Below are 21,988 nucleotides of genomic sequence, written 5' to 3' on the forward strand. Positions count from 1 at the left end.
TTCGCGACCCCACGGACTGCAACACGCCAGGCTCCTCCGTCCATGGGATTTTTGAGGTAAGAGTACTGTAGTGGGGTGCCATCGCCTTCTCCGACTGACTAGATTAGAGGCAAGTTAAATCTACGCTAACCAGATTTTGTCACAAAGATCTTATAACCCACCCTAACTTAACATCTCCTGAACTCCACAGAGATAGTTTACTTGGTTCATTGTTCCACTAAAGTGAGTCACTGGGAATCGACAATGTCACCTTAAAATAATCAGAGGTTGAAGTAATGTTCAGTCACTTAAACCCAGAGTCAATCTGAAAAAAGTAATGGACACACACATCCCTCAGTGAGAGACACCCTGGATAAGCTTACAAACATACTGTGTCAGGTATCTGCTGGGGGGAAAACTGTCAAAGACTCCTTTCCAGGGATGAACTTTCCGACTTGTAAAAATCAAACTGGGATGAGAAACGGGTAGATTCCGTCACCAAAATGACCAAATCAAGCTCAATATTCCTTTATAGCCCTGAATGTCCCAGATAAAACCCTCGTGATATTGCCATAGATGTAAACTGAAATAAACTGTTCTCATTTGTGACTCTTCAGGCACAGGGTCAATATGTTTAGAACAGAAAAGTATAAACACGGGAATGAGGTGTACACTAAGCTCTTCTTCACCAAGGGGTTCCTCAAGATAAGAACCTCTAATGGAAAACATTATGGGCTATGTGCCTCAGCTCCTTATCTATGAAGTTATAATCCTTGCCCTCATTATTTCATTAGAACGCTATAAGTGTGATGACAACAAGGATGTGGAAAAAACATCTTATAGCGAAAAAAGATTAAATTATTATCACCAGCAACTTTCACTAATTCAAACATATTCTGAAGGCCTAATGTGTGCCAGGCACCATGCTAGGGGCAGGAGATACAAACACACACATTAAAAGCGAGTCTGAAAAGTGCTTTGACAGTTGGTCAGATACTGTGGAGGGACTTCCCTGGTAGTCCAGTGGCTACGACTCTGTGCTCCCAATGCAGGGGACCGGGTTTGATCCCTTGTTGGGGAAGTATATCCCACATGCTACAACTAAGACTCAGCACAACCCAATAAATAGATAAATCTTAAAAAAAAAAAAAAAAAAAAACTGGAAACACAGAGGAGGGAGCAAGTAGCTCTGCCTGTGGAGACTAAAGAAGACTTTGGGGGCAAGAAGGGCATTTTTGCCAAGGTCTTGAAGGGCCAGTAGGAGTTTACCAGGCAGAAAACAGGATAAAGACTATTCTGGGTACCAGGAAAGCCCATTCTCCCTTTTATACTGTTTACCTGGAACCAAAACTCTCTTCCACACAACGAGGCAGCAACGTAGGGACATGGACATGGTCCAGAGACCCTCAGGTTCCTGTTCTGTCACAGCTCAGAGGCAGCAGAAGATGGTGGTTAAGAGCTCAGATACTGGAGCCACGCTGAATGGGGTTTATGTCCTGACTTCAGGAGTTCTAAGCTATATGATCCTGGACAATTTACTGAGCCTTTCTAGGCCTTGGTTTCCTCATCCTAATGTGGGAATAATAATGGTGGCTACTGATTTGTAATGAGGCTTAAATGAGTTGATATTAAGTGTTTAGAAAAGTTTCTGGCACATTGCAAGCACTGGATAGATTATTTATTATTATTAATCCCTGTCACAATGCCTGCCCTGGTCAGTCCAGATCTAAGATCTGTCCATCTCAAAAGGCCCCTATCCCAGTGCATGTGGTCATCCCACCTGGCAATTCCCTTCACCTAACAACTGTTCATGACTGCTGTCTCGGGACACATGGGGACTGAGAGAATGCTTCCTAATACTCATGGCTTACGATCCAAGTAACCCAAATAGCATCTTCCATAGTCAGGATCGTATCGCCACCGCATTCGGTGTGTTGCCGTGAGACAGCAAACACAAAGGCACATCCGAGTACAGAGACTGCAGTGACAGTTGAATAAACATGCAATCCAATACCTCACATCTGGCATGTCATCAGCCCCAGCACCTTATTCACAATCAAATACGTGTAAGGCGGTGGCTACCTTATAGGTACAAATGTCTTTATCAGGACATTAACGTGCACCAAACATCTCTCAATAAAAAGCAGTCATAAACAACAATCTTTTTAAGCAGTCACAGAAGCTACCGTGTTTGTAACAGAACCATTCATCTAAGAAACAGTTGCCAAAACCCATCTCAGCACAACAGCAAGCAAGTCATGGAGCATAGAGGCAGACCCAGGGAAGAGGGTAGGTACAGAGGGAGTAATTGGGACCTTTGCAAATGGCTGGGGTCGGGGTGGGGTGGGGGTGGGGGGGGCATGACTCAGCTTATTAACATATCTTCAATATTACCCTGATGCTTCAAAGCTTTGGGGAGTGATCAATTACATTTCCGCGCTGCAGCCATTCCAAAAAGAACAGTGTCTATAGAAATAGAGAGCTAATGACCAATTTCACTGCTGGGGGGCAGGGTGTCAAAAAAGCCACAACATTATATAAATTTTTTTTTAAATAAATTAAATGTCCTGGGCAGGAAATTTCACTGTCATACCTTTCAGACTGCATTCTAAAAGGATAAAAAGGAGAGGGGTGTATTCTGATATAGCAAGAGGCTTTAAAGAAATAATATTCATGTGGATTTTGAAGAGCAATTTGATTTTATGATATACCTGGAATTGAAGCATTTGAGAGAAGGGAAGGTGGGCAGATGAAATAATCTGCAGTGAAGGCATAGCAGGTAAATATCAGGTAAATGAAATATACCTGTGATTAAATCAAATGATTACAATCAAAGGAGAATTTATAGCACTCTGTACAGTCTCCAGAGTGTTTTCATACTCTAAAAGCCACCCACCTCTGCCTAAAGGCAACACGAGTACAAGGTTACCTGCCAGGAATCTGTTACAAAGAATAACAGGACCATTCAAAAGACTACCGACATTCTTACAAGACAGGCCCGCAGCCCTCCAAGAATAAAGCTTGTCCGCCCTACAGTACAAATGAAACGATAAATACTGGCTCAGCAGAGGTGTGGGGCCTGTCCATTCTTCTGCAGTAGCTTGCTGGGAGCATGTGGACACTGGAAGAATGGATCTGAACATGTTCCAGTCTTTCTTCCACCACCATATTACCATAAAACATGAATGTCAGAATAATGCCATTTTTAGTGTGGAGAGCTGACTGACAGATCCAACTGACCCAGCACCTGTTGAACTTCTGGACCAATGTCCTGAATCGTATAGTAAGAACACCCTGTCCTGCTTCCTGGCCACAGCACCCCACTCTCTGACCACCTGTCTCTGCAGATCGGTGCCTCGGCCACGCACCCATGGAAGGGAGAACTTGCTGGCACCAGCTCCTCCCCAGCACCCCTCTTCTGCCCACCAGGACCTTGCAGTGTCCCTCCCACAACCAAACCCCAGGTAAACATCACTCCAGTGTCCACCTGGATGATACGATTTGCTTCTCATTCTTGGTATTTGCCACATTTTTCTTTAATGAGTCTTTCTTGCTCAGAATCAGAGGGAAAAAAGTAAATGACATAGTTATTTCTCCTCTAATTCCAAAAGTGACATATGTTCACTATTAGGGGGGGAAAAAACCACTCCATTAATACAGAAATATGTAATAGAAATGGAGTTCCCCATTAATCTATCCCCTGAAGCAACTGCAATTTACATGTTGTAAATTCCTTCAAATTTTTTCTATGACCCTAACCACAATATATTTATATACTTTCACTTACTTTGTGGAGCATTCTCTAAGATAGGCTCTTTACTACAGAGATCAGCAGAACAATATCATAACAATGCTAAGTTGGAAAATCACCACTTTAAACACTCATTATCAAAGAAATGGGATATATGTAAATAACAATAGTAGTAAGAAATTAAGACCCAATCTCAAGCAAAATGCTCTAGAGGGGAGAGGAACTGAAGCTCTAGATGCGGAAGTCAGTGGGGACAGAACAAAGACAGGCGTTGGAACCCAGGGCCATGCAGCTAAGAACTGGCAGGTTCTCGAGCCGTCCACACCCCCATCGCCTTCCATGCAGCGGAAGCTGCTACTCCGGGACCTGCCCACTCCCACTGATCCCTTCCATCATCTGCGACTCTGACCCAGACAAGTGTATCCTGACCTCCCCTCTCCAACAGCAGAAAGGGGGGATACCATTCAATTGCTCCCTTAACCAAACAACCCTCTAAGTAGGCTAGGCAGGCTTTCCTGAGTGGCTGCTCCAAAATACCTTTCTAACGTGCTGGGAACAGGCTTAACCCCAGAAAAGCATTATTTGTAGGATTTAGATCAAAATATCTTCTCACACATAACTGCATTTTCTGTCAACATCGCTGAGAGATACGGAGAAACTGATTTTCTCACCCCATTCTACAGATGATAGCAACAAGGCACAGACACACTGCAAACAGGTGAAGTTTCAGAGCAGCCAAAGACTTTGGGAAGAGAGAGGTGGAAAATGTTAGGGTTTTCTTGTAACCCCAGTATTCCTTCTGCCTGGCTGTTCTGCCGCCTGCTCTTCACTAGCCCCATGCCATTCACATCAATATTAAATTCTCTCCATTCACATCCATGGGGTCATGTCCTCTCCAGGAAATCCCCCTAACACCTGATTACTTTGGTAGGCCTATTTACAAATTCACAGTGCACTACAGTGGACTTCAACATCAACATGATTAGCCAACCCGATGCTGATGAGTCTCCCTATGTCTTCCTTCCTCATCTCCAGTGGCCAGCGCCCACATTCGTATCAGTTGACCATATTTGCAGCCACACCTCGAAACTCATCACTTGAAATATCTCCACCTCTAATCTCAGGTGCTTCCTCTCCCGTGCGTGACCACAGCCTCCTGTCCAGCCACCTCTCCTGTGTGTACAGAGCCTCTAAGAGCACACGTCATGACTCGTCAGCAGCTCCAGCTTCACCTTGTCCCTGTCCCCACCTAGACTGGTGCAAGCATGCACTCACCAGCGCTTTAGTGTCTCTGGTCCCAAGCCTTGACATTGTCAAAACTTAGATACACCAACGACCCCCTAGCAGAACAAATATATATGTATCACATAACAATGCCAATGGCTTTTCCCAAAAGTAATACTCTTGCATTATACAAAAATTAATTTTAAAAAAGGTCACAGATTGAGATGTGAAACATAAAACCAGAAACCTTTTGGAACAAAACACAGAAGAAAATCTTCAGTACCCAGGGCTAGGCAATGAGTTCTTAGACTTGACATCAAAAGTACAAACCGTGAAGCAACTAAGCCTGTGCACCACAAAAGAGAAAATTAATAAATTTGATCTCATCAAAATGTAACACTTATACATGTGAAGAAGATGAGAAGATAGGCTACAGACAAGAAGAACACAGCTGCAAACTACATATCAAAGGACTCATATCTAAAATAAAGAACTCCGAAAACTCAGCAGTAAGAATAATCCAATTAAAAGGGGGACAAAAGACATGCAAAGACATTTCTCCGTATATCCTGTATATACATCTCTGTTTATGGCCACCTCTCTGGCGAATAAATACATGAAAAGATGTTTCACATCATTAGTCACTGGGGAAATGCAACTTAAAACCACATGGGATATCACCACACACCTATCAGGATAGTTAAAACAAACAATAGTGACAACACAAAATGCTGGCGAGGATGTAGAGAACCTAGACTGCAGGGGAGAATGTAAAATGGCACAGCTGCTCTGAAGAACAGTTGAGTAGTTTTTTAAAAAAGAAAGCTGAAGATATGACTACCATTTGACCCAGCAATGAATGCATTTATCCCACAGAAATGAAAACTACATTTACCCAAAAAACTGTATATAGGGCTTCTCTGGTAGCTTAGTGCTAAATAATCCACCTGGTAGCACAGGAGATTCAGGTTCAATCCCTGATTTGGGAAGATCCCACGTGCCCTGGAACAACTAAGGCCGTGCATCACAACTGTAGAGCCTGTGCCCTAGAGCCTGGGAAGCGCAACGACTGAAGCCCGCACACCCTGGAGCCCCTGCTGCACAGGAGAAGCCGCCACCACGAGAAGCCCTTGTGCCACAACTGGAGAGTAGCCCTCACTCACCGCAGCTAGAGAAAAGCCCGCGCCACCAACAAAGACCCAGCACCGCCAAGCAGAAATGCACGAACTTTTTAGAAAGTCTGTGTATAAATGGTTATAGCAGCTCTGTTTGTAATAGCCAAAAGCTAGACTCAACTTGATACCCTTGAACAGGCGAATGGTTAAACACACTGCGGTGCATACAGGCTAGAGAACTGCTCAGCAATCAAAGGAACAAGCTACTGATACACACAACCAACCTGGATGAATCTCCAAGGAATTACGATGAATGGGGAAAAGCCAACCATAAAAGGTGACATACAGTATGACTGCACTAGATACCATGCTTGAAACGACAACATTTTAGAAGTAAAGAATAACTCATGGTCGCCAGGAGTCAGGGATGAGGTCGGGGGAAGCAGAACAGGGATGGGTGTGGTGACAAAGGGCAACCCTGGGGATCCTTGCGGTGCTGGAACTGTTCTGCATCACCCTGGTGCGGATACACATACCACGCAGGTGATAACATCGTACACAACTTAATAAAACACACATACACAAATGAGTACCAGTAGAGTCGGGGAAATCTGAATAAGATCAAGCATATATCGACATTAATATCCTGGTTTTGATAGTACAGTTTTGCAAAATGTAACCACTGAGGGAAAATGGACAAAGTGTACAAAGAATCTTTGCACTGTTTCTTACAATTGCATGTGAATCTACAATTATCTCAATAAAAATTTCAATTAAAAGAAGAAACGAATGTTCTCCGACTTCTCTCAGGCCCTTCCTCCACTGCTCCCAATTCTTTTACGCACTCCTGTCCCTCCATATCCAGTTCCCCTACAGTATCGCTATTAAGCTTGCTCTACTTTTCAGAAGCTCATAACCCACCTCAGCCCACATGGCCTTACTTCTCATCTGAAGACAGGAATCACTATGCCTTCCCTGCACCTTCTACCTGAACCTTCTCCTGCCATTATGCATGAGAGTAAAAGAAGCCCTTCTTTTAAGGTCTCTTCCTGGTTCTATTCCATCAAATAATTCCTCAATTACATACTTTTTCCCCCCTACTAACCAAGGGCTTCCCTTGTGGCTCAGCTGGTAAAGAATCCACCTGCAATGCGGGAGACCTGGGTTTGATCCCTGGGTTGGGAAGATCTCCTGGAAAAGAGAAAGGCTACCCACTCCAGTATTCTGGCCTGGAGAATTCCATGGACTGGAGAATGTCCATGGGGTCACAAAGAGCCGGACACGACTGAGTGACTTTCACTTTCAGAACTAACCAAATGGCCACGTCTCTCTCCCCTTTTCTAAAATAAGCCTTCCTTTAACTTTCTATGCCTTCCTTTAAGATACCATCTCAAGGCTGTTCCTGTACATGGCAAACCTGGGCCATGGTAATCTTTCTTCTCTATACAGAGGGGGCACTAACTGGATTATACAGTTCATTTCCTATCCCCAAACTTTCTAAGGACTATTTCAAGGTCAGTCTCATTCTCTGCTCATTAGTTTCTTTTACCAGCTCTAGAAATGTGGCCCTCTCCTCTTGGGCCCAGGTTATAGTTTAGCCCAGTGACTCTCAAACCTGCCTGATTACCCAAATTACCCAGAGAGCTTTTAAAAACATAAGATTCTCAGACCACACTCAGAGATTCTGATTCAATCAGTTTGAGTCAGTTATGTCTCTTTTTTTTAAGCTTTTCAAGTGCTTCTGCCGATAATGATCAGGATTTGGAACCACTGATGCGTCTCCCTTTTTCTTAAAAAGGCAACCTCTTTACTCTCCCACAAATACAGACACCCCATTTAAAATTCATGCTGGTCTAACCACAATACACGGGGGCCTAAGCATATTGCCCGTTCTCATCTCTTCTCTGCTGATGAGGCCCCAAACTACCCCTGCAACTCCAGGCTGCCTGAGCTCCAAGCAGGAATTTCCAAACCCCACAGATCATCCTCAGGTGGAGAGCCCCCTGAGTACACCTCCAGCACACAACAAAATCCAACTCCCCCCATTTCTCCACTCTACAAACTGCATCTCTTGTCTTCATTCCCCCATCCGTTTAATCATCCCACTGTTCTCCCTATCGCCCACAAGCAAAAAGAACCCTGGAATCATCTTCAACAGAAAGAATCTTGGAATCATCTTCAACCCCTCTTTCTCTTTCACAAATCACATCCTGTCAGCCAGTCCTATTGGTTCTACCCATGAAGCTTCTCCACCAGGACTGCAGTTTAAGCTCATCCTCGGCAATAGTAATCTAACTTGTCTTCACGCCTTCAAAGCTGGCTTTGTCAAACACAGGCTGAGTCACAACCCTCTCTCCTGAAAACACGCAATGGCTTCCTCTGTCCCCGGGATGAGCACCAGCCACGATGGCGTGGCACTCCAGGCCTCCACAACACACTGCCAACCCACATTTCCAGGCTCAACTACCATCCCCCTCCAGGACACATCCTCCTTTCTAAGAGCACCAGAGTGGGTCCTCTCAGGACTCTGTGCCTTTATCATGCTGTTCTCTTATGCCTGAATTCCCTGAATGCCCTTCCCCTCTCGCTCTCTCTCCCCACAGTAGCAAATATAAACCTAGGCTTCAGAAATCCCCTAATGTTCTATGCAACAACTCTGTAACTGTGCACAAGCCTGAATTTTTTTTGAAGAAGAGATCCACAACTTTGTGTAGATTCTCAGAAAAGATGGGGGGTTGGGAGTGGGGGTCTGCCATCCAAAAGAAGTTTAAAGACAAAAAACATTTAAAAAATTTACAAAAGCAAAAAACACACTAAGTGGCCTTTTCCCACTGAAAGTTGGCTCACCTAAATCTGCCTCTCAGACTCTGATTCTTCCACTCTTTTGTATTTTCAAATATAGATATGTGCATTCCCCAAAATAAATAATCACACTTTCTGCTGCCCTACCACTGAACCGTCGATATCTCTAGTACACAGTGTACTTCCTTCCATATCAATGTTGTAGTTAGTTGTCTTAACTCGTTTGTTGTATTAAGCTGACTTTCAAATGTCAACTCCACCACTTATTTACCATGGCCTTGAGCACGTAACTTGATTTTGGTGGACCTCAGCTTTCTTGGGTGCAAAAAGGGTTCTATGGTGATTCAGACAGGAAAGAATCTGCCTGCAGTGAAGAAGATCTGGGTTCAATCCCTGGGTTGGGAAGATCCCCTGGAGGAGGGCCTGGCAACCCATTCCAGTATTCTTGCCTGGAGAATTCCCATGGACAGAGGAACCTGGCGGCTACAGTCCATGGGGTCTCAAAGTCGGACATGACTGAGCGGCTAAGCACACAAGCACGGTGTAACCTACATCGTCAGTTTGTTCTGAGGAATAAACAAGACAACACATTCTAAAGCAACGAGAAAGTGCCTGGTACACAGTAAGTGGTCACACAGGTCAGTTCTCTTCATTATCCTACATCTGTAGTCCCCATTCACAGTCAAAGCACAGTACAGGTCCACAGTACTCCCTAAATGATTTACAAATCCATGTCTTCTGAATGCCAGTGCTCACCCACTGCCACAGAAAGTTGTGGAAAAGCTGAACTTTCCAACTTGGTAATAATTTAAGATTCGCTGTCTCTTACTTTTTTTTTTCCCCCCCTCATGACCAATTCTCAAGCCATCCTAATTAGCTATTTTTTTATCTGAATTGCACAAGGGCTCACACCTTGTGCACAAACCTTTGTAGGCTGGACCCCCACTATGTTAAACTTTCCCAACACAAACACTGATGACGTTGGCTTTGCTATTCTCACAGGAACAAAACTATTTCAAAATCCCCCATTACTCATCTGTTCTGAGGATCCCAGGATTAACCCTTGCTCTACCATGGTGCCAATGAGTAGAAATCCTTCCTACCACTTCAACTAACATCTGGCAGCACACAGAGCAAAAACCAGAGTTTCTTCCTTCTCAGGCTAGGAAGACCATTAAATATACAAACATCTTTCTCTCTCTTTTCTCCTGTTTTCTCCCTTCCTTTCCAGCCAGCTCCTCTTGCAGCTCAGAGGCTTACTTACTCATCTTTCTTTGTCTTAAGCAATAACTCCCACATGCATACACTCAACAAACATCACTGACATCTTCTCTGTCCAGCAAGACAGCCCCTGTCTTGTGGGGCTTCTAGCCTGTTCTAAGGGCACAATGCTTTGTGCTTTACATTTTTTGCCAATTCACTGGAAATAAGATCCCACATCACAGGTCAAACAGAAAGATGAAATCACAGATGCCACATGATGTTCAGATGAAGAACTGGGATAAACAAGTTCAGCTCAGGCCACAAGGCTCACTCTCCCAAAGCCTGGTGATCCTCTAGGGCCTGGAGTTTGCAGCCACTTCTGCATCAGGGCCTCTGGGGCCTCCACATATGTGGACCACCTTCCTGGTCCTCACAGAAACTATGGAAAAGTTCACTGTCTAACACAGCAATGCCCCTACATTCCCTTGACCAGTTCTGACTACATTCCCTTGACCAGTTCTGATTGGGAGGAGCCGGGGGTCCTCAGACGTCAGCCTCTTTGCCTGCACTGATTAACTGGTAACATTTGTGCTTGCCTGTGTGCACGCCTTCTCAGATCCCCTTGTCAGCTCTGCCCCATCTCACTGCACCTGCCCCTTCTCTCCTCTATCTTGTACTTCTATGAAGTAAGCAAGGAGGCAAGTCCAACTCTTGTGCTCTCCTGGCTGGGAAGGCTCAGGTCAGCAACAGGGGAAGACCAATTAGAGAGGCTTAACCCAGACATGCCTTCCTCTTCATCTTCCCTATGCCTCACAAGTGAGCTCTATAGAGCTGATCAGTAGGCCTGGCATCCCAGCAAGAAAGGGGCACCCCTGGAGCTATCTGGAGCAAGAACCCTGAAGATAACTGCTCACAAAAGGAGAAAGTCATTGTTCAGCAACTGCTCTGCCCTAGCTGCCTATGGGATCCCAGGGCACCAGAATCTTCCAGACATCTTTCTGGCTACCACCATGGCCAGCCTTGTGATCTAGGATCCTCCCCACTACGATATTTGAGAAGCTTTCTTCCTGCCAGCATTGGGCCAGGTGCCCTGGACACTGGTGGCCAAGAACAGGCTTCAAAAGGCTAAGTGGAAGGTGACCATCTTCAAAGGCCCTCAGACTTCCCAGAAAGCTCTGGCACACAGTCCTGACCTCAGGTCAGTGTTTCCTGCAAATAAACTTATGATGGCTCCATAAGGGCAGGGATCATGTCTGTCTGGCTTACTGTTGTATCCCTGAAAATGCCTAGTATGGGGGCTGGAATACAAGCGGTACTTAATACTGACTTGTTGAATTTATTTACAATGACCTCCAGCAAGGAGGGAAAGAGCCCATGTTTGGGAGTTAGATAGAGTCGGTTTTGAAAGAACCCAGCTGTACCATTTAGACTGGTCATGCACAAGCCACTTTATCCCTTTTAGCTCCCTCATCTGCAAAATGAGACTCACAAAATTGACCTCAAAATGTGAGCATGAGATGGAAGTTGCAACTTACCCTGAGTCTAATGTCTAGAAGGGGCAGAGCCAGGCTTCATAACAATTCCAAAGGCCAAGATTTAAGATGCTATACTTGCATGCCTCTGAGGCAAGCAGCCAGTGAATGTTTAGCTCTGGTCCCTAACTTGATTATGGGAGATACTTGACCACTCTGCCTGACTACAGTTTTCAGGTACAATAGAAAACACATCTAGACAAATCCCCTGATTCACTGTTTTGTTCTGTCTTGTGTTAAAAACTGTGGCCTGCTCCTATGAAATTCAATTCCAGACAGCTTTGCTGATCAAGAATGTCTCCGCCATCTTGTCCCCCTGCTATCTCCTCCACAACTATCTGCAAGGATACACAGAGGAACATCTATGTAAAATTAAGAAAAAGAAAACACGGAGAAAGAGAGGGAATGAGCTTGCAAGCTCTTGGGAACAGTCAAAGAAGTCTCACCCTTCTTCTAATAATCCCTAAGAACAACTGCAGATCCATAGGGTGCTGCAGGCAGAAATAATCTGTCCACATGGAGACGAACCACACAAAGGCTTGGCCTCTCCACAGACCCAGGTAGCATAGGGAAAATTAAGCCATCTTTTCTAATGACCCAAACCTCATCATAAAGAGAGCTTTCCATTTTTCCCCTCTATAAGACTGCATTTGCCCTACTGCCAACCACAGAGGAGATTTCATTACCAAATAAATCAGTGCTGCACTTGACCTTGCCTCTCCAAAGGCTCACGATTAGTGACATCACAATACTCTACAGATGCTCAGAAAATATCGGAATAACCCCCTCAAGTCAAAAACACTTGGTATTTCACTAAAAGGCATTAAATTATTTTGATCTCACTACATGGAATCCTAAATGCTTTCAATGTTTTCATTTTCAAAATGCTTAAGAGAAAAAACATGCTCTTAGGACCTTCAGAAACTCTGGCTCCCAGTCTGGTTTGTGTCCTGATTCACATATGGTAAGATGGGGAACAGGCCTGAAGCCAAGGAACAGCAGCTCGGCCCCCACATCACTCACATGACTCTATCCCCAAGTGGCTGGAGCCTCACTGTGGAGGCTCTCAAACCAATCTTCTCTCATCCTCAGTTACAGGTGGGTTACAGGCAGCTCCCAGGCACCCAAGGCAGTTTCTCTTAAGGGGTTCAGTCTCTACCTCCCATAAACATGATAACCACCATGTTCCCTTCCAAAGCATCAGGAGAAGCAAAGCTCCTCCACACTGGCCAGCTGCCTGGACACTGCAGGGCTACCACAGCAAATGTGTCTCTTGCACCCCTAATCAGGACACACAGTCTTGCAGTTGTAATCGTTAATGCTGCTCGCACGAAATGACTGCCCAATTTTAAATCAGGTTGGTCACCAGCACTGTCAGAAAATGTAACGTGGCTTTCAGGGAAAGAAGAACACATACATCAAGAGCGTGCACTCTCAGGAAGCGCTCGGAATCCGATTCCCCTCAGTACTAACAACATGCTCCACACCAGCGCCCTGTGTGTCAACAGACTGATCACTCTTACTGAGGGACAAGTCACAAATCCAGAATCAGAAAACATACAAGCCCCGAGGATCACAGATATCATCTACTTTACCCTCTTTCTGTGCAAGGGAGAAAACTCACAGACCAAGGGCAGGATCATTCAAGTTCACTATGGATAGACAACTCAAATCCAGAGCTTCTCAGAGTTCTCTTCCCTAGCCTACCGCTTTTGACCCCAAACTAACATCGAGTGTCCTTTCACAAATTATTTTCACAGAAAAATGATTTTTATGATGGAGTTATAGGCAAATTGGTTCAATCTACCATGGCTGCTAAAAGTAAAAGCAATGGAGGAAAACAACTGGAGTCGAAAAAAATAACATTTGCTTTGAACTGTGTTCCTATTCCTAGTCCAGAAACCTGGTTCCTAAAGGGATAGTGCCATTCCCTGAGAGAAATGAAAGGCAGGAGTACTTCTTCCCAACTGACATGTCCAACATTAGGCCCATTTTTTTTAGATTAAAGTAATTTCTGGGTAAACAAATGGGTGTTGTACAATGTACAGTGGCCCGAAGTCACCTTCACTACTCCTAATAAAATGTGCTTCAAAGAAGGCGCAAAGATTAAAGTGCTCTTCTCTGCCTTTAAAATGGGGAAGTTGCATTTTTAGGCATGAAAACGAGACCTTGAAAGCAAACAACCAGACTGAGAAAGGGTAGCCCAGGAAAGACACAAGCACACAGAAAACCAGAGGCCCTGAAACTTTCTACCCACAGCAGCTGAGATATTTCACCAGACATGAAGGAGCTTCTTTGGCTACAAAGGATCACATGAGAACATAAAACAAATACGTAAGGTTTGAAGGTTTGAGTTCTCTCTCCCTCGTGTGTGTGTGTGTGTGTATGTGTGTGTGTGTGTTCTCTCTCCCTCGTGTGTGTGTGTGTGTGTGTGTGTGTGTGTGTGTGTCACAGACTGGCCAAGGAAGAGACACTCTAATGCTGCAGAAAGCAAAATTTTCCTTGTTTCCATTACATCATCCACATTGGAGAGGGGGAGGGCAGGGTGGGGGCACAGCTGGTGGCAGCTGCACCACCATCTGCTTTCTCCTTAGCAGTGTGTGCTAGCCTGGTCTGCAGCCTCCTACGGCTCCTGATAGAGGAGCTGCAGTATTAAAGGTACAACACCCTATTATGGAAAAGCTTTCAAATTGTTTAGAAATAAATCACTCCCGTGATAAGTTAACGACCTCCAGTAGGCTGCTGAGCTGGTTCTCTTTGAGTTTAGGTTATTCGTTTGCATCTCTTTAGACTCAGCCACTGTGCAAACTCTGTCATCTCAACGTGCCCAATTAGACAAGCAGAACGTATACGTAACCACCTGCCATCTGCTTCCCAAAAGGTAAGCAGCCGAAAAGTACAAGTTGAAGGTGCAGGGAAGGTCCAAACCCAGCCTGTCAACCCCAGACTAGTAGATGGGTGCCTGCTGCCACCTTCGGCATCCCCAGCCATCTGGTCAACCAATTTCATCCTCTTGGGCACTCTTGGGAGTTTCTAATGCACTGTGAGGGGTCCCCATGTAGAAAGGGAGACTGGAGAGAGTAGCCTGGGGGTCAGTGCCTTGTCTAGCCATTCAACTGAAGATTGGTAACAAGGCAGTAAACTGGTAGTTCAAAGGTCTGATCAAGTCCCTGAGCAGTTTTATCTGGCCTATGTAGTTTAAAAAAAAAAATGCTGGGTTTTAAAAATGAGTAGACTTCACATGTAAACATCTAGCTTGCTAGATCTGGCAGCATGTGGCTCCAGTGCTATGCAGCTCCAGTCAGTTATCTGGAGCTAAGTGGCAGCACTTCCTTTAGATGGGGCACGCATTCGGAAGAATTAGTCTCCATGTCTGGTGTCTGCATGTGCCACTGCAACTACCTAAGTTCCTAAGGAGTCCTTGAGAGCTTTTGATATAAAAAAGGAAGCCCCAGGGAATGATCTCCCAATGGTCCTTTACTGACTCTCCTCTTCAGTTGAGATTCAGTCCCTTGAATGGCCAACTAGAATTCTACAAAGATCATTCAACCCCATACAAGGAATGTGTCTCACCTAGTAGAAGGCTAGTTATGATAATCTCTTAATCACAAAAGTGGGTTGCAGCATTTCCCAGGAGCATTTGAATCACTTACCATACATCTTGCCTTCGTCTGATAAGATGATTTTCCTCCTCCCGCATGGTGGATAGATAGCCAAGGCTTCCTGAAAGCTCTGCTCAATGTCGGGGCTCCAGACCCCTTCCGCATCATTGTCAATGGGCTTATCTGCAGAGTCACTCATCCTTTCCATGTTTTCGGCAGGGCTCTCACTGCCGCTCCAGCTGCTGGGCTCAATTTTGGCGGTTGGATTTTCCAAGCCGAAGCCTGGAGCCTTTTCAAGAAAATAAACCTAAGAGAGAAACCAAAAGATAGTATTATAAAGACACGGTAGCCATCAATACACTGCTCCTGCTGGTTCTACTGCACTCTCTCCATTTGCCAGCTCTGCTTGGAGAATAACTCCTAAGAGAGAAGATGGAATTCTGAGATCTAAGTGGCTTTTGTTCTTTATGTATCATGTTAGGCACTCATACAGAAATGCAACAGCAGGCAGAAGCTGGATAATCTTCACAGATGACAGGAAATTTTCATCTGAGAATAGTACTTTCTGAATTGCAAGTTCACAATGAATCATGCAAAACCATTTGCTAAGTACCTACTATCTACTAGAAGCACTTTGCTCAATAATAATCAGATCTTCAGAACAAGTTGTTTAAAAGAAAATAGTGTAAAACAAAAGATGTCTGCCTCACTGTGGCAATTGGTATGATAACTCTGAAATGTCAAACCATCCCAGAATTTGTCACTGGGATCACCAAGATGCAAGATGGCAGCAGAATGGCGGGCAGAAGGAGGGAGATTATCACAAATACTCATTCTACAGATAGCAATGCCAGCAGACCTGGACCTGCTATCCTATAGCATTTATCCACAGGGTTTTCCTTTACCCTGGACAGTCAGGTCACTTTGCCACTCTCGGCTTCTGGATTATAACCTTGAAGCAGGAACCAAGTTGTCCCCGATTCTTGCCCTCCCTGAAACAACTACCACAAGAGGCCAGTACACTTGCAAAAACATTTTATACCCACATGGACTACTTCATCTGGGAGCCTCCTTGGAATTCCTGATCACATGAAAACTGTGGGGGAGACTTTCATTTATGTTTCTGCACCACTGATGATTTACAGAACCAAAAGAAGTCTTTTGCAAAGATTTATTCCCCTTAAATTATGCATGTAACCTATGGCCATAAAGGGATAAGCTTTCCAAACAAATGTCAAACTGGCACCAACACCAATGTGAAAATGATCTAATCCAGTACCCCCTGCTGTCTGCACACTAAAATATCAATATTCCTTTGTTGAAAAGGCATCAGATCACGCATTCAAAACAAATAAGGGGGATAAGAATTGCTCTGGGGGACTGATGGGAAGAAGGGAGGTGCAGGGCCTGAGGAGGGTGAGAGAGCTCAGCGGATGCAACCACCATTCCATCCGCTTCTGCCACCTCAAGTTCATGCAACATTACAACAGAGGCAGCCAGAAGGGAAGCAGATGCAAGCGGCCCCACTAGGTACCAGGCTCTGCTCTGTATCCCAGGTCAGTCACCTCTGAGAGCAAGCACCCTGCCTCCTCTCCTTTGCTCTCCCAGCTGAACTCCTTTCCCCTGCCATCCCCCACTGTGTATATCAACAGATCCCAGGTGCAGAAACTCGGAGGCACAGGAACATTAAACAATAAATGGTGTAGCCAGTGGGTGCGTTTGGCTCAGTACCCTGACAGCTTTTTAGATTTGGGAGCACCTGGATAAAAGAAACCCTCAGGTTGTCTGCCTTTAAACGCTGCCACTGATCCATCTTTCAAAGAACTTGTCAGCAAAATATTTACTACTTCTTACCAACACATGTACATTGACACAGGACTTTAAAAACTGCCAAATGTTAAAGGTATAAATTATGCCACAAGAAAGGGTTCTGAGATTGACCCCTAGACGAACTCTATAAGGCCTGCAGTGTGGGCCTTTTGAATTCTCAAATTATTACACTTTTTTCCTGGTTTGGGTCTAAGAATCTTACAAAATTCCAGTTGAACTCTATGATAGTCTGTTCTAGCTCCAAAGAAGTATTATTAGAGAAATTATAAGAATATGTGTGAATTCTTTGAGCAGTGGCTAGTTGCCTATATTTTCCTTCTCTACCTTAGCCCCTAATTCAACAAAACAAACAAAACCAGACATTTACAAAAGCACAGGCCAGTTCTTCAGCTCCAGGCAGCTCACAGAAGTATGAATTCTCTCCAGGGAGCCATATTTTAAGATTAAACTGTGGACATGTCCGGCAGTCAACTACTATGGTAGAACGGTGGAATCCAGGGGACCAGGGGAAAGTTATTCAACTTTAAAAAGATCATTACTGTATAATTGAAATCCTCAGAGACTCCAGACCAAAACACAATACTCCTAATCCAATAGTTGAAGTCCCCTCTGACACATCTCATCAACTAGTTGTTGGATTTACGCTTGAACATAGTTGATGACAAGGAACCCACTGCCTTCCCAATACTAGCTCCTTTGAACTAACATGTTGAAATTCTTTCATCTATTAGAATAAAATCCATCTCCTGGTTAACTTTTACTCATTAATCCTTGAGGTCTATCCATGCCGTGGGAAGCAAATCTACCCTGAATGTGGGTAGACTGGGTATGACAAGAGCAGCCCCCAGTCTCCTGACTGTGTTCCTGACTAGATACAATTTACACTACCCATCTTGTCCAGCCCAGTGTGTACACAATCTTCAGTAAATGACACTCAGAGGAAGTCTATGATCCATAAAATTAAGCCCCCATCCTCCACGTGCTGTTTCTAAATTCCAACTCTTGATCAATTGGTTTAGGAGCTAACACCAGGAATTTATATTTATTCTACTAAATTCCATTATTTTTAGTCTTAGTCAGTGACTTAAAACTGGTAAGATCTTTCTGAATCATAATCACCAAGCTTAATGTCCTCAAACACCAAACAACTTCTGAAGGTGTTACATACAGGCAGGGTGTTGGACCTGTTTTGTGGAAGTCCTAAAGAAGGTTATAGCTCACTTAACATAAGGGAAAATGTCCTGTTAGTTCAACAAGTGGTAGACAGCCTTATAAGAAAGGTAGCAGAGTTGCAGATAACCCCTTCAAGTTACCCCTAAAGCTAAGGGTGGCAACTCCTTTGTTGTGTGGGGAATACAATATTAACCAGCATCAATTGATTCATCCACTCAGGAAGCACAGGAGCTATTCTAAACGCTCCCATGTTTTTATTCACTTACTTCAGGGAAGAATTCCACGTCTAGGCTCTCTGATTTGGTCAACTGGAGCTCAGCAGGATGGAATTACCAACTCTGGACAAGGGCCAAGACACAGCCCCAGAAGCTACCAGATACATAATCCACAGACTTTTACAGACCCTTGGTTTTACAACCCAACTGTAAGATGAGGCCCTGTATGGGCAAAGAGTTTCCGATCACCAGACTGGGACTGGCCAAGAAACGCTCCCCGTACTAGCTACCAAATTCCATCCCTCGGTTCCCTTCTAGCCCGGCTCAAAATCCACCGGATCCTGGAAACCATCCTTGTATCCAGTGGCTCTGAGAGAATCAGCCTCACATTAAGAGTATCCCAAAAATGTGTGGAATTAATTAACTACCACCCAATCTACCTGGCTTCTGAACGTACAGTAACAAGTACCTGCTTTTTACCAACAACAAGATCTAATCAGATGAATGATAAATAGAATACCTGTGTCTGCAGAGTGGATGTCCTCTCCTCCTCATACATCCATTGAGCAAGGGAGTCAACTCTCATTCACTTCAGTAAATGAAGAAGAACACAGTATCGTGGGGTGGGGTGGGTGGGTATGTTATTAAGATTCAAACAGATCTGGGCACCAAACCTAGCTCACCTATTAGCCATGCAGCCCAGACTAAACAGGTTAATTTCTAGAAGCTCAGGTTTTAATTTATAAAATGAAAATAACAAATGCAATCCCAGTGCAGAAAATCACTGAGATCATGAGACCTTACTCCATGGAGCCATCATATTTGGTGAGATAATGAGTGAAGGTGCTCTACCATCTGAAAAACCATGAACAGAAGATGTTTTCAAGTCTATCATCTCTAGACAGTGGTATGGACCTTGTGATCCTCAAACACCAACTGATAATGGGATGGTAAATGAAGGGTCTTGTTGGGAAATAAATTTGAAAGATCTTCTTTTTAAGGTCTTCAGTTGCCTGAACAGAAAATTTATATAGGTAATAAACACCTGTACTTCTAACACACACATTCAATAGTTTTCATATTTATTTCTGGGAGGTTTGGTTTAGAGGGATAATCTTAAACCTAAATGAATGTCTAAAGAGACAGAGAAGGGAACTCTTCATTATTGAAAATATAGTGTGTATCACATAGCCTCCATATGCCTCAGTCTCCATCATTAATGCTTTTCTAAAAGCTCCGTTTTTTCCTGAAATTCTTCCCAGCCACACTAGAATAAGCTCCAAAAAGAAATTTTACCCTGCTCACCACCCCAACAGTGACACTCCCTAAATGAATCACTCTTTCATGATTACCCACTGACTCTTCAAGACAGGTAACATGAACACACATTATATATATTATATGAATGACATTATATATATTCAACCCACGTATATTTAACCAACGGGCTTTCCCCAATGACTTCCCTAGCAGAGAATTCACCTGCAATGCAGGAGACATTGGATGGAGACTTGGGTTCAATCTCTGGATCGGAAAGATCTTCTTGGGGGAGGAAATGGTAACCCACTCCAGTATTCTTGCCTGAAGAATCCCATGGACAGAGGAGTCTGGCAGGCTACAGTCCACAGGGTTGCAAAGAGTGGAACACAACTGAAGCAACTGAGCATGCAGCACATTCAACCAATACATATTTTAATATAAAAATCTAGGGGAAGAAGGAGGTTAGCTAATCAAATGCAGGTGCTTCTGACACCAACTGTATTCAAGGGACGTACGCACAAGGGGCATGACACAGGAATTGCTGCTCCTTTCATGTTAATTCCTGTTAGTCTCTCCTAATGTTAGCTTCTCACTTATGGGTGATTTCAGAGCTCTTAAATAAAAGGATAAGTTATAACTAACCCTCATGATTAAGAAATGTCACTGAACATAAGGATTAAAAAAAAAATAGTCCATACAGCTTATTTTAGTCAATGTATTCATACTCTGAGGCACCAAGCAAAGAACTGGACTGGAAGTTGGGACTCTGCCTCCATCTGAGTAACCCAGGACCACACAGTACCTGCCATGTGCCTCAGTTTCCACCCCTAACATTGAAGGATACCAACTTCATCATTCTTCATTCATCTGTGTTTCCATAGACTAATTATAACAGAATTTAGTTTAAGTTGGCTTGTTATCACTTCTCCCACCCACACCCCAATGTCTGTGAGGGCAGGGATTGCTACAATCACCGCAGTATCCCCTGTGCTAGCACAGTACCTGGCATAATAAATATGCAAAGAAATAAAGAGTGAACCAACAAACAAATGATGGGAACACTCTTTGGGTAACAATGTCAATGAATTTATCACCCAAGATTTCCATGAGAAGGGGCACAGTTTCATCTCCTTTACCGCTCCTCACCCTGACTCTGGCCAACGTTCTAATGACTGGTTAAGAATCCAAAGGAAATCAGCAAATCAGGAAGATGTAAGAAGACAGAGTAACGCCAAGCACTGCCTGGATAACCAAGAGTTTGCTGTCTGATTCAATTTCTTATTTACTAATCATGATTGCAAACAACCAAGAGCCTTCTGTGTCAAAGGGACAGCTATGGTCTGGGTCTTCTGGGAGGTAAGCTTCTTCTACAACAAATAAACCTTGTTTTGAGTGGAATAGTAGTTTCTGAGATGCAATATTTGACCTCATCTCCTTCCCTTTTCATTTGATCACTGGAAGAGATGAGAACCAGAACCTGACAGCTAAGTCGTGAGGATCTGAAAACAGGAAGCCAAGTGGTGGACAAAAAGAAATCCAAAGAGGTAGAAAATGGGAGCAAAGCAAGTTTAACTGCATAGGTGAATAAAAAAGGCAATATATAGGGAGCGGCACTGAGAAGAAAGGGGAAAAAAAGGACACTAAGTGCTCAGGAGAATATGGAAGGAGGCACAAGTGGGAGCCATTTTAGCATTAAAAAAAAAGAAAATCAAGTAGTTGAAAGGACATTAGTAGACAATGCAACCAAGTATTTGATGGCTCAAAGATCACTGTGATCTTAGTGAGTGGCCAAATTTTCCTTAAAAGAGAAAAGCTGCCCTTCAATAACAAAACTAGGAAAAAAGCGCTTCTAAATAAGTTGACCAAAGTCATGTATACTTAACAGTGATTGCTCCAGACAGAATGCATGTTCCGTAAGAACATCAGATGCAAACTCCACCCTCACTAGACAGTGAGTTGGAGGCTGGATTCCAGTGGGAGAGAACGTAGGCAGTGCTGAATTCTCAGCTCTGTCCACAACTGACACCATCAAGCACAGTCTAATTAATTCCTAATGAATAGTTATGATACTGACTCACTTCCCTGGGTACTTGGGAGGAATGTCAGGCACTAATGATGGTTAATCGTGTTTGCATATGTAAATGGAACACGTTTTTCTTTTCTTACCATTTCAGACACTAGCCAAACTTGACCACAAGTGGCCTGCGAAATACAAGTGAAGAGCGGCAGCCTGGATTTTGAAGGCAGCCTCCAGAGAGATGGAACATCTGCCGTGTAGTCCATAGCAGCCAGTGAGCCTTAG

The 21,988-nt window shown here is 44.0% G+C and overlaps 1 protein-coding gene across 8 annotated transcripts in view; it reads right to left on the reverse strand.

Moving 5' to 3' along the window:
- TEAD1 (TEA domain transcription factor 1) overlaps positions 1-21,988 on the reverse strand; it is a 260,791-nt gene that overhangs the window by 157,560 nt on the left and 81,243 nt on the right. For all 8 annotated transcript variants that reach the window (XM_069554347.1, XM_069554348.1, XM_069554344.1 and 5 more), the window contains exon 2: positions 15,260-15,515. In XM_069554347.1, the coding sequence (XP_069410448.1) occupies positions 15,260-15,416 (157 nt within the window). In that variant the 5' untranslated portion in view covers positions 15,417-15,515. The remainder of the gene's footprint in view (positions 1-15,259; positions 15,516-21,988) is intronic.

Source organism: Ovis canadensis, chromosome 15 (genome assembly GCF_042477335.2).
Source record: "Ovis canadensis isolate MfBH-ARS-UI-01 breed Bighorn chromosome 15, ARS-UI_OviCan_v2, whole genome shotgun sequence".
Taxonomy (NCBI): Eukaryota; Metazoa; Chordata; class Mammalia; order Artiodactyla; family Bovidae; genus Ovis; species Ovis canadensis.